Here is a 14,210-nt window from a genome sequence, read left to right as displayed (position 1 = left end):
TACTATAACTATTAGTGGTTAGTTGAAAGAGGAGGAAACACCCCTAGCCCTCGAGTACTCTAATAGCTTCAGGGAGAATGGAGGACCTCCTCCTGAGGTTAGTAAGCAAGAATAGAGACAGATAGAAAGTTTTAAGTAAAGAATCCTCATTAGGAAGAATGTTAGTGTGAGGGTAGAAGCAGAAAGTGGAAGAGTTAGAGAAAAGTATGACCAAAAGCTTTGAAATAGATCATACTTAGCTCTGGGACCCCGGGTTAGCCATGCCCGTGCCTGCAAGTCACAAGCCCCATGGGGACCTAAACAGAATAACAAGCATGAAATAAGCAGAGCACTGGCAGATAGTTCGTAACACATGCGCAGTAAGTTCTCATTTCATATTGATGGTTAGCCTACCACGAAACACGAAATACACAGCTTGTTCAGTTTTTATTTATTTATAATGATAAAATAATCCTTATATAATCCTAAAAGAACTTCTTTTTTTTTTTTTTTTTTTCTTTCAGTATTCGTCGCTTAAATTATTACAGAGATATAATGTCGGTTTGCTTGCAGCATGTACATGACAAATAGGTTATACGAAATGAGCTTGTCTGTGTGGCGCTGCGGGAATCCTTTACAACTTGTTATGGCTCATACCGGATGGGAGAGTGCGCCAGCGGCATCGAACGATTGAACCCTTCCAACTACTAACCGCGCTCAAACTTGCTTAACTTTTTTGCGTGAGCCATTAGTAGCAGACGCTATTTTTTAAACTATTTTTTTTTTATACTTTGAAAAGTTTTCAACGTGCAAAGATTGAAAAAAGACCAAATGGATATTTATTACAATCAGAGGCGTAGCTAAGGGGCGGAGGGGGGGGTGGTTCGCCTCGGGCGACACTTTGAACCTTTTTGAACTTTTGCAGTTAATTCTAAAATACAGTCTCGAGAACTCATTTCCAAATATTGTAATACTACTGCGAATTTTCCTCACAATTGCTGTAAGCGTTGCTTGTTGTGAGAAGAGTTTTTCTAAATAAAAATTGATTAAGAATTACCTACATTATTATGAAATAGACTTTGCCAATGTCATCGACGATTTGCTAATGGAAAAGCAAGAAAAATAACATTTTAGAATGTTGAAATGAAAGTTTTACTTCAAAAATAGACATAATGTTTTAATTTATTTCCCTATACGTCGTTTTGACTTTTTGTAGTATTTTTGGTGTGTATTGAGAGGGGCGGCAAAAGCTCTAGTTACACGACTGATTACAATTCTTATCTAACATCTAATTCTTCTTAATTTCTTAAGAAATTAAGAAGAATAGACTAATGGCTATTATTTTATGGCTAAACAGGTATCTCCTGCAAAAGTAATTTTTCTTCAACAATGTTTAGCAAATATTTAAAAAAAAGCCTTAATAATGTTATTAATGAGGGGGGGGGGGGAAACAGCATATTGATCTTCTAAATTAGTAACGTTTGGTCGCTCAGCTAGTAAAGCATATACAGTATTAATATATAAGAAACAGTGCAAATTGTTGTTTGTAGTTTCTTAGTATTATAATAAATTTAAAGAATATTTTAAGACTGTGATTTAATGGCTTTTGATCTTTGATTAATATAACAAGATCACGAGGATATATTCTTAGATCTTAACCGCATATGAGCGCTTGGTTGGTGAATGCAAAATACTACAGATTCTGGAAATAATGGTTAGTGAATAATAATAATAATATACCTCATGCGATAAATCTAGGGACTCATGGATGCAGTGGCGCACTCAGGATTTAATCTTGGAGGGGGCCGAGCGCTCAGGATTTAACCTTTGGGGGGCCGAGTTGAGTAGATTTTGCGAATACACACTACACATCGCATACGACCTATAACTGAGCATCTGCAGTGATCGCTAATTCATAAGTAGCACGCAACATAAATAAAAAAAAATGAATTTTAATTAGGAAAAGATTTTTGGAAATTTTTCTAGTGTTTTTTCCTTTTCTTTGGGGGATGCCCGGGCCCCTTAGCCCCCCCCCCCTCTGGGTGCGCCACTTCATGGATGCCCGTAAAAAAAAAATAATAAAATAACACGATTTTCACAGCAGCGGATCTGACTTAATCAATGTGTCCTTACTTAACTACAAGTATTATACTCTTTGATCTGCACTCCAGTTCGATGATTTTTTATTCAACTTTCACAGGAAAATCATGGCAAAAGTAGACACTAGAAATGTACTCATGCACAGGGGCGGCTCGTGCATAGGCACTGCGGAACTGCAGCACTCCCAATGTTTCTCGATATATAAATATATTTATTAATTTATTTATATTTGCTTGTAATATTTAATTTTATCATCAACAATCCAATACAATTCTCTTATTTTGTATTAAAAATAATAAAAATCCATCTTGTAGCACTTAGTAGGGCGAAGGACGCTAGCGGCACTGTGTTTACCACAGGGTCATATTGCTACGCGCCAAGCATATGCACGACGTAGCGAGATGCGAGCTATTAGCGTAATGCGGCACTGTCCGTCGCGCAGTTCCACTGTTGTTTATATGCAGTTTGTGCCAGTAGTAGAGTGTTCGTAGTGCTTATCGTGTTTACTCCTTCTCTTTAAATATTTGAACATTATAATTAAAGACATAACATCTGTTATAGTTTTTATTTTAGAACATTATTGGAGTTATGATAATGGATTTTATTTTTAAGTGATTTTGAATTATACCAAACTGTATAATTTTATCGATAATAAACAATATTTTTTCATGTTTAATTTTTTTTTAATTTTTACCATAATTTTGATATTTTATCCAAACACGTAAATAAGGTACTTACAGTGTGTATGTAAAGTTGCAGCATCCCCCCCCCCCACGATTTCAAGCCACGAGTCGCCACTGCTCACGCATATACAAAACTGGGGAATTCTTCCCCCCTGTTCCCCTCCTTCTAAAAGGCAGTGAACTGTTTTTTCCCCCTTCACTAGCATGTCAGCATTCACAACCATAAGACTCCTTGAAAGGAAGCGAAGAAGAAGAAGAAGGAGAGAGAGAGAGAGACAAGAATACGAGTGCATGAGTGATGCATTTATAATAACTGATATGACTACTATTGGAATATTCACGCCCTGTCTGCTTGTGACTTCATATGTCATCCGTAAGTACCCTGGACAGTGTATTTCTCCGAAAACAGATGTCACGTAATGCATACGGAGAATGCAAAACGAAATTGTCTTATAAATTTTCCTGACAGATAATCGCCAGTCAGGAATGTGGTAGCCCACACCCACATGTTACCTTGAGACCGAAACCTTATTAAGTTACTTGAAGGAGTAAGTTTGTTTCTTAGAACAGAGTGATCAAAACATGGTGGTTAGAAGCCAGATAGTCAGAAAAATAAAATTATAATAATAAAAACATGGCTATTGACTATCATATTTTTCATTGCATAATATCCTTTTAAAAGAATCTTCTTTATGCCTTTTTCTTCTTCTTTTTTTTTTTTTTTTTTATCGGAATGGGTTAGGGTTTCAGTACCGATGACTACAGTCTGTAAGTTTCTTTGAAATGTCTGATTCATTTACTAACGTAGTTATCAAGGCTGCATTTTGTTTTCTTCTGAGCTACATGTGTTGTAAGATTGGTTGTTTGTCTTTACGTAAAAAAAAAAATAAAATAAAATAGAAGACACGAAGTAAAAAGTGCAGAAGATGGTGTGAAAAGCAATAATAATTTTCAATTCTTAAGCCAAAAGACAATAAAAAGAAATCAGCTTTTTATATAATTCACTTATAATCGGATTTCTACCAACTTGAAAAGCAAATGAATATCTTTTCCATTAAACATATCAAACAAATTAACCACACTAGTATTAAACTGATATTTGGTCAATTCACCTGGGACACGAACTAGCTTTAGCCCACGTGGTTAGCATACCCGCTCTCCAACCCACAAGCTGCTGGTTCGAATGCAACTTATTTATTCTGTTGCTTTATTTTATAAACATGGCTTTTGGGCGTTTATTATCCACTTGCCAAGCAAATACGTGCAGCTTCGGTATAGAAACTTCATTAGCTACTTCATATACAGACCGTAATAATCTGATATCCTCGGTTCTAATTTTTTTTTATGCGATTCTTACCCACGAAAGGTTATGCACCTACAAGAATTTTTTGTATTTTTTTTTAATAATAATTTTTTTAATAAATAATTTTTTATTTTTCAAAATCACATTTTTTGTCTTTCTCTATACAAATCAAATAATGTCTTTCCTATAATGTGGCCCTTCCTACTTTTATGAAATATTTGAAATACACTTCAAGTGTACAATTCAATGGAAGTTTTACGTATTTCCTTCTGCATGCAAAACGAAGCTAGTATTGTGTATTATTGAAATACAATTAAGAAAATTCCATTGGTAATTTTAAGAGAATTTTCACTGTATATCAAACTTCATGTGTTAGATTGCACTGTTTATATTGCTAATCACGTCATAGCTTGGTCTATTTTAAATCGCAAACTGTGTAATTTGTAATTTAAGTAGGACTAATTTAAGTTGAAATACGTTTGTCTTATTCATAAATAATATATACTCATGAGCTAAATATTGTGACCATCTACCTAGTAGCGTGTCGGGCTTCAACTGCTTGCTCGTCTTCACGTTGACTCTTCTAGGCCACGAAAGGTGTCCTGAAGTATTCTGGACCAACTAGATAAAATAGCATTCCGGTGGTCAGAGTTACACAAATGAGGAAAATTAAGCAGTGAGAGAAGAACTCGGAATGCTTGGATATGCTCTTCAAACTGCTTTTATAATACGAGCCTTGTGACACAGGGTGTAGTCTTGCTCCATCTCCTCGCATTGTCACCATGTGGGGAAATACCTGGTTCGAAAGAGTTCCCAGGTAAGAATTACAGTCATCAGGTACGAAACAATCCCAGGATTTGTTCAGTTGGACAGAGAGCAGTGGCGTAGCTTTTGCCGCCCAGGGCGGTTCCCGAGTTTGTCGCCCCTCTCAATACACACCAAAAATATTACAAAAAGGCAAAACGACGTAGGGAAAGAAATTAAAACACTATGTTTATTTTAGTTGTAAGTATAGTTGTTTAAAACTAATTATTAATTAAGTAATACAATTACTAAGTTAACATAAATAGAAGAATCGTCGAAAAATAAAATTGTGTCTCACTTCAAAAGTGCCGCCCGGGGAGGCACTTTTGAAGTTTCCGTGCCCCCCCCCCCTAGCTACGCCACTGGCTGAGAGGACCCAGTGATATTCATGCGAACAATTCCCATACCACTGGCCTATTTCTGACCAACCATGAGATCTGGTTGGCTGAGTGTAAACTTACATAAAAACAGACATTTATTTTGTATTTTTTTAAATTATGTTTTTCAAATTTTTGATATAACTGAGATAGCCAAAATTTAATATTTTTAAATTTTTATTTTTTTATTTATTTATTTTTGGATAAGAAGGGACGCGAGATTGGGTATTTTTAGAATAAGGGTAATACATATTACGTTACAAACTCATCTTTAATACTGACCGCAATGATGTTATTACGCTACCTCATAAATATCTGATCCCTTTCCCTTATTCCAATAACTATCTTCAGATGATGAATGATTGAAACACACCAGCTTTCCTGTTAAACAAAACTCACACCAATAACTACTCCCACACTAACCCCCTCCTTTTGTGTAATCCTTTCATTCTGTTCATCTCGTTTTCCTAATCTAACTGTCTGTCTTTCTATCAACCAGCTCTTTCCATCTTTTTACGTTCGGACTATCCTCACTTTATAATTTTATCACTCAACTGCTATTCATCTTAAAGTCCTTGATTTTACATGTTCTCCAACTCGTTGTTTTAAATTATTTAAATTTAAATATATGCTTACTAACTGTATCTTTAAAAACTGTACAGACAGTACTATGTAGTACTACGTATACTTTTTAGTTATTTAATTAAATTTTCCGTCTTTGTAGGCAATCAGTGAGACAAGTTTTTCTCTTGGTCTTACAATTGGTCCACTAATCGGAGGAGCCTTGTATCAGGTAAATATTACTATCGAATCTATATATCATTTATAATTTATATATATAATTTATGTATAATTTGTATTTGGCTACGAACGAAAGATACAGCAGCCAGGAATATTAGTATTATACTCGGAACTAGAGTGCAGACATAATGCATGCACTTTGATTCTGCTTATCTTTCTATTTTCTTTGGTAAAATATGCTTTTAAAAAATGAAAGGTTGAAAACTTTTCATAAATAGAAAAAAAAAAGTAGTAGAGACTTCTTTTCCTGTCCCTCCCCTGGACAGGGGAAAATACGTTATTTTAAATGTGAAAATTAATTCAGAATGTACTTATATTTTATGATTTATTTCTATTTTTATTTATTATTATTATTTTGTTTTATTTATTTATTTATTTTTATTTATTTTTTGAAACAATTGCTTTTTTTTTTTTTTTTGACGCCCAGTTTTTGTCAAAACAATAGTAATTGTTTTTGTTTTGACAACAAAACCCAAATAATAATAAATGCATAATGCACAACGTTCCCAAAAATATCTCCACCGTATTAATTTTCTGTACATTTCTATGTTGCATAAAATTACCTCATCGTTTCTAAATTTAAATTTTTCTTTGCTGGAAGGGATGAAGGCTGGGCCTTAACGTCTATTGAACGCGAGCATATCAAAGACCTAAGGAGAAAAGTTCGGTGACTCTTCAGCAAATTATTATTGTTGTTGGTTGTGTGCCAGTCACTTCCGTGCAAGTGCCAAGAATGTTCGGAGGTTACTGAAGGCCGTTATATTATATCTTACTATAATAGAACTTTTTTTTTGCTTTTAATTCGATACAAAAAAAAAAAAAAACGTTAAATGACTGGAAATAAAAAGGTGCATTTTTTGGGTTACTTAAAAAAAATAATCTCAGTAAACTGAATTTAACGAATATTTTTTTATGCTAGAATTTAATAATTCGGAGATGTAAATAAGAAATTCGAAGCAACTCGGAAGCGCTAAATCATCCGAATTAAGAAACAAACTAACAAACAAAAATGCTAACGCCTCAAGAGGCAGATGTCTCAAGGCTATTGCATAAATCAGACACACATGCCGGACAGTGAGTAAAGCGCGACATAAACAAACTTCGATATACAATACTTAGTAAGGCTTAATATACAAAGAATATAGAATTGAGAGAGAGAGAGAGAGAGAGAGAGAGAGAGAGAGAGAGAGAGAGAAGATTTACTCTTTCTTGAGATATTAAATTTCGGAACGTTGGTAGTAGTACCAACAAAAATAAATAACAGACTGAAGTTGAGCAAATGCAACGTCCGTCATTTTTCGTTTTTTATTAATTAAATATTAATAATTCATTATTATTATTTCGAAAGAGGCGCTCTTAACTCGATGCAATTAACGGTACAATTGCAACGAGCAAATAATAAAAAAAAAACATTATTTACTATATGTTCTATAAAAATGATTTATTAAACGTAATAATGTGATTCAAATATATAATTAGATAACATTTTAAATAACAGATTATAGCTTTAAATTAAATGTTTTTTTTTCCTTTGCTTTTTTTTTTTTTTTTACAACTCTGTTGATTTCTCCATCTGACTTCATCCTGTAGTCATCATCCATTACGTTTGTTTTTACTTTACGTGTGTCTGAATACCTTCTTTCTCTCTTTAATGTTCTGATGAAAGCATTTCTTCTGTTTGTCATTTACGCTTCCAAGCGCTTCAGAAAATGTCAAATGTGAACGTAGAAAATTAATCTTTGCTCATGCACTCAGATCCATGGGAACTGTTTACAGCAGGCTGTCTCATTCCAAAGAAAGTATTCACATTTAATGACAGCCAGACTGACGAATTAAAATACCCAATACTTTCAATTTATCAATGTCTAAAAGAGGTATCAAGAATTGATTTATGTTCTTGATGATATTTCAGATGAATGCAAATTGAGAGAATTCACGCATTTTCTAATTTTTTTTTTATTTTTTTATTTGTTAAATGAAGTATATAATTCAACGTGATCTCTCCCCTCCTTTTTTTTTTTTTTAATTCCAATGTGATTTTCAATTTCTCACTAGCGTTATAGAAGCTTCTCTTTTAACGAAATTAAAGTGATTTTCAACGTTCCATCCATTGATACCTTCTCTACAAAATTAAGTGTAGATTCTTATGAGTGAATTTTTCTTTGGGCATTGAAATATTTGTAATTAGACAATTCAGTAATAAAGATATATTATTATTTTATTTTTTCAATTTCTGAATCTCTCCTTTTAGAAAAAAAAATTGACTTTTCCCATTTTATTTAATATAATTTTTTTTTCCTTTCATTACAAAAAGGGATTATTTAATCTCAAATACTTCCCTCTTCTGTGAAGCAAGCCATTCGTAATCTCTAATATCATTTATATTATATTATCAACGTATTATGACCAGTTCTGTAATAACAATTATAAGCAGATAGACTATTTCAAAATAAAAGAAAGCCGATATTTGCAATGGACGACACAGAGAGCTGACCTTAAATTATAATCTCATTTGGTCCTGTTTATTCAGGTTCTAAAGTAGGCCGGGGGGGGGGATATTTTAACTAATTCCCGATTAGTGCATATCTAGTACAGTTCACCTCGAATGACCCCTTTTTAGCTTTCATAAGTATGCATTACTGCCTAGTTCTTACCAAGACTATTTTTCTGTTTCATGATACATTTGTGACCTTCCAAAGTATTGATTATGTTTCTTGGAGCATTAAATGTCCTCCTGTTTGTTCGTGCTTTGAATAGTTCCGCCATCCTTGGCGAGAACATTAACTCATTAGTCTGATATTGAACTATGATGTCTGAATATCAAAATGAGCAAAAGCCATTAATTTATATGAATCGCAAGTTGGTTCATCATTGTAAATGTGAAATTTTTGACCTCATTCAAGTATTAGTATGTCATTTATTAATTACATTAAATGTTTTTTTTTTTTTTGCTTGTTTGTTTGTCTTTTCGTTAATGTGTTGTTTAGAAATTTTTTTTACCGTGGTAAATATCAGGTGTATAAAAAGTAATGAAGATATTCACAAGTAGGCTATTTATGGTATGTGTTTGAAGATTATGAAAAGGCAATTGAAGCTAAGATGGGAATGCTAAAGATCTGTTTTAAAGGATATGTTTTCGACATTTACTCCAAATAAGCAACAGCTACTCAAACTCTTATGACAACAGCATCACATATAAAAATGAAATACTTTCGTTGCTTGATTCATTTCCAGAACTGATATATAATAAATTTATATGCATTAAAAGTTCGAGAATTTTGTAGCTTAAAGAAATAACTTATCAATTTTATATGGACAGTTTTCTGTATAATAAAATACGAAATTTCATTCACTTGATTGTTTAAGACGAATGTGATACCATGCTTCCACGTTTCCTTGGCAACATTAGACATGCGTGCTACTGTTGCCATGGAAATGGTAGCGCATATTTCTACTGTTTCCATGGCGCTGCTTTCTTTTTTTCTGTACAGTAACGTTAGAAATAAGCGATATTTTAGCTCCCCGGCTCTAGTTTCACTATAAAAATTTTACTGATTTTCTGTGTCAGATATATTGGCATGGGTTACAATTATGGTCACAGCTGCTAAGGCTGTAAACGCAGTATATTTGTCTGTTAATTGCGTGCGTTTTTAGGCAGAGGAAAACTAGACTTTTCTAGAATAAAATATCTTGCCACCTCCACATGAAGGCAAAACAGTTCAATAAGCACACGCGGTGACTGTTTCGTTTACTTCATTTATACTTTGCTCAGTCATTATGTATTATACATACCGATAATAATTAATAGTCTCAAATTGCGTCAGATAATTTTGGAGCATTGATAGGTTATAATATTTATATCTGAACGTCTTAATATTACAGAAAAGTGTTGGGATTGATTATATTGTCATTTATTTGCAGTGGGGAGGTTACATACTACCATTTGCAACTCTTGGAGGTCTGTTGTTTATAGGCTCTTTGGCGACAACACTTATATACGAAGATCCAAGTGAGTAGCTTAATTGTTTTGTGTTTATTATACTCTTAATATACTGATTATTCTTACTCTATTCTTATTATACTGAAATAAAAAAAAAAGGAAAGATTAGGTAAAATAAAATTACATGAAGGTGACACAAAATGACTAAAACCAATAATCGGTATAGATGCCATTATCATATTCAAATCGAATTTTAACTGCAAGGTAATGAATTAATCCTGGCAGAGCAGGATTATTCGCCAGTCGATGAAAGCCTTCCCAAGTGTTTGCAACAGGTTTGGTCCCATTTACTATATGGCGGCCGGCCTGCGGAAACTGCTTTACTGTTGTATCCTCGTATACAACAGTAAAGCAGTTTAGGAGGCAATACAAACAAATACGACTCTAAGGAGGTCTAAACTTCATGAGGTTAGTTCTTATTGTCATTTTATATTTCTTTTCACAGTGGGTACAATCGCTAGGAAAAAGGAAAGAAATAATAAAATATTGACACAGTTAGTAGACTAAATTTTCTTCAAAATCAATTAAAATATATAAAGTTTTATACTTCATTTGAGTCAAAAGATAAATGTAATCTTGACATTAATAATAATAATAATAAATAAATAAATAAACTTACAGATTCCAAAACTCTGGGACAGACTGATTTTTATCTTCCTAAATAGTATTATTATCAAAAGGGTCCGGGAAAAGCATATGGGGAGTACTTAATTCAGATAAAGACAGTGGATACTATAGCTTTTCCATAGCTTCTACTATATAGATTTTTTTTTTTTTAAATTTTAATGAGGAGAATATTGTCCTTTTTATTTATGTAACTCTCACCCATGAAATGTCGTAAACCTATGGTACATTAGTAGTAGTAGTGAGTGAGGATATTTTTTCTCTTTTTTTTTAAATATTTTTTACCTAAGCCGAAGTCCTGTTATGGAATCCAAACATGAACTTTTTTCAAGCTACTTCAAGCCACCAGAAAGCAGGGCAGTGGGTTTACACTGAACAATGCAATTCGTCCTCCCACCTAAAGAGGCTCACAAACATCTATACTACATGGGATTCGAACTCGGAGAGCGGATACGGTGATCACTCGGTCCACCAAACCGGCAAATCAAATACAACGTCCCATCTAAGTTTTTTTCCCCTTTCTCTCTCTCTCTCTCTCTCTCTCTCTCTCTCTCTCCTTTTCTGAATCTAAAGTTCTGCTTTCGAAACAAAGATTTGCATTGGCTTTCTCAGAAACACAAACGTCTTCTCAACTGACAAATGCCATCCTTCTACGGATAACATTCAAGTTTTGGTACGAACTGATATAGGACACAAATAAAGTTTATTTCCTTAATTGTAACATGAAATAGTCCTCTCCATAACGAATTTTTATAAATAAATTTAATTTATTATTAAAGTTAATGTAATATGACTTGTGAGAACCACCTGTAAAGTTCACATATGACTTTTAAGTGTATTTTATGAGCAAACAATATTCCTCTAATGTACGAATATCACCCTAACTGCAGACTATCGTTCGAGCATCTATAATATTTATAAAAATACAGATTATGCTTGATAAATTGATTCGTTAATGATATTTCGCAAGCATTCACTAATTTCTCTTTATTTCCAAGGTCTTAAAAATCTAGGATTAAATTTTGGAGGTACTGAAGCATAATGGTATTTGATCAAGGAACAATTTAAAACTAGAGACACATATTTAGAAATCGCGAATTTTTTTTTTATGTTGACAGACTTTTTTTTTTTTTTTTCGGAAGAGTCAATAGTTTATGGAAGCGCTCATAGGATCCATAACAATACAAGCATTTTCACTACGCTGTTGACAGATATTAAATTCATTTCTGTTACTATATTTGCATCTTTCCATCAATGAAAGCAAACTAAGGTTATTGATCCCTTCCTGTACTCAATGTTAAGAATATTACTAAAAAGTCATTTTGAAATAAGATTGATTTAAGATTAAATATTTTTTATTATATTGGTATCAATTGTTTCCCTTTTCATGCATGAAGAAATAGGAATATAATTTTATTGGTGCTTTCCTTCCATTTATTTTTATTCTCCTTTCATTGATGATCTGTTCTCACCAGGTACTTAGTATAAACTACGGATAACGGAATGTTAACAATCTTCAAGCGTTACACCAAAAAATTTCCAACTTGACATCATCGTACCGTTATTATTATAAATGCAATTCGTTGTCGGCCACAGAGCAATTTCTCTCGGTGGATCAAAATTCCTTTTAGTCGTTACATTTTCTTGACCAATCTTGAAGACTTTTTCTTCCGTCATGAAATCCGACGAAGCACGTATAATCACGTATTTAAATATTTACGATAGAGCATTCAATTATTTCAATGAACAGAGAGAGATCCTCTTTGCAAATAGTTTCTTTTGCATTGCTGGTAAGAAGCGGAAAAGTTCTTAAGACATAGCTTTATTAAAAGACCACTTTAATTCCTTTTACTTTATCAGGCTGAGCGATGCTTTCGGGTGAATGATTAAGTTGCACGCTAGTCTGTTTAAACACAGAACTAGTATCAGATCGCCCTCGTGTAGTTGTGCGCTTTACTTTAAGGAAGAAAGTATAAATAAAGATGTTAATTATCTATTCTAAATTGATGGAGTTTTTATGTTGAATTTTACAGCTTGTTAGCTGTAAAATTCAGTTCTCATCATCAACCGTATCTTAACAACTCTACGCAAATGTATATATCTTTAATAGAATCTGTTTAGAATACCGAGCATATTACTTGGATATTAATTCAGTATGTTATAACGTAAGTTCCCAAAGTAAGTTTACGAACTCTTTTAAGGGAGAGCATAAAAAGCTTGAGAAACCTCTTAGTTATGGTATAAATATATGGTAGCAACGTTGATTAGAAGCTTCAGGTAGTTAGTAAAACCTATTACTTCACTCTAGAATGGGAGGGTTGGAATCCTGTGGAGATAAAAGTATTTGATGACCTTCAATGAGTACGTTATAGTTTAATTGTTGATTTTCTTTTAAGTATGAGGAGTTGGAGATGTCTGTTTCTTACAATATCTTGATTATTTCAGTTGAAGACGTCCTTGCTGACAATAGTACAGCTGTGGGATCATGGAAACTGCTACTTCATCCCAGTTTTATTTTGGATTACGTTGCGGTCGTGTCTTGTTTCCTGGTAATAGGCTTCAACGATGCCACATTAGAAGTGCACTTAAGACAGGTATTTGGAGTTGGTAATGATGCAAATGTAGAATTTAATTTTAATTATTTGTATTCAAAAACTATGTCGGTATACTTTTAATGCATTCACTTTATTATTAAATGAAAAATGTAACTGATGAGAATATAAAAATATTTCGAATTAAAAATATCCATCCATATTTTATAGATGAATCCTTAATATTCATCTTAAAATGATTTTAAGCATTTTTTTACTCTAGTAAAAATATAATTTCGTTTTATTTTATTTTGCAGTTTGATCTTCAGCCAGTATATCTGGGAATGGTGTTCATGATTGCTGGTGGAGTGGATGTCATAACTGCTATAGGATGGGGAATCGTATGCAATAAGTTTGTAAGTTCGTATAGATTTGGAATCTTTTCTTTGTGTGTTGTGTAGATTTCGTAATTTTATAACTTCTCAGTGTAAACTGTGTTTTCATTATGTAATTATCAAAATGAATTAATACCATTAAGTTCTCTATGAATATAGTAATGTTTTAATTATTACCAATCTTTTTTTTTAATTTGTATCTCCTACAGAAATACTAATATGTAAGTGTTCTGTATTTCAGTCCAACATACGAGTTTTCATTTTCATTTCCTGCATGCTATCCACCATCAGTTATCTGATTGTAGGACCTGCTCCGTGTTTCAATTTCAATACGTGAGTATCATTTTGCCATTTTTATCTATCTTTATATAATGTAATATATATAAACACACAGAGAGAAAGCAGGTACTAGTTATGTCTTAAGATGATTATCTCCCAAATCGTAGCTTTTACAAGTCAGAGAACGAAGTTTTTACAGAAGCTTTTGCAAGTCAGAGAGGTTGTTCTTAGAAGCAACAGAAGCATTGAAACATACTCCGAATCTCAACAAATATGGTTGTATAAATTTGCCTAAGATTTGGGAGACAGTCATCTTAAGACATAACTAGTACCT

General features: G+C 32.9%; 1 protein-coding gene across 1 annotated transcript in view; it reads left to right on the top strand.

The window, feature by feature from the left end:
* Nucleotides 1-14,210, top strand: part of LOC150097554 (MFS-type transporter SLC18B1-like) — a 60,770-nt gene that overhangs the window by 22,614 nt on the left and 23,946 nt on the right. Inside the window, exons 5-9 of the mRNA XM_090407504.1 lie at nucleotides 5,971-6,039; nucleotides 9,969-10,056; nucleotides 13,117-13,265; nucleotides 13,520-13,618; nucleotides 13,839-13,930. Coding sequence (XP_090263630.1) covers nucleotides 5,971-6,039; nucleotides 9,969-10,056; nucleotides 13,117-13,265; nucleotides 13,520-13,618; nucleotides 13,839-13,930 — 497 coding nt within the window. The remainder of the gene's footprint in view (nucleotides 1-5,970; nucleotides 6,040-9,968; nucleotides 10,057-13,116; nucleotides 13,266-13,519; nucleotides 13,619-13,838; nucleotides 13,931-14,210) is intronic.

This window comes from Typopeltis vanoorti, chromosome 17, assembly GCF_054136105.1.
Source record: "Typopeltis vanoorti isolate ZY-2024b chromosome 17, IOZ_Tvanoo_1.0, whole genome shotgun sequence".
In the NCBI taxonomy this organism is placed as follows: Eukaryota; Metazoa; Arthropoda; class Arachnida; order Uropygi; family Thelyphonidae; genus Typopeltis; species Typopeltis vanoorti.
The sequence above is the reverse complement of the archived record's forward strand: the minus strand, read 5'-3'. Positions and strand labels throughout refer to the sequence as shown.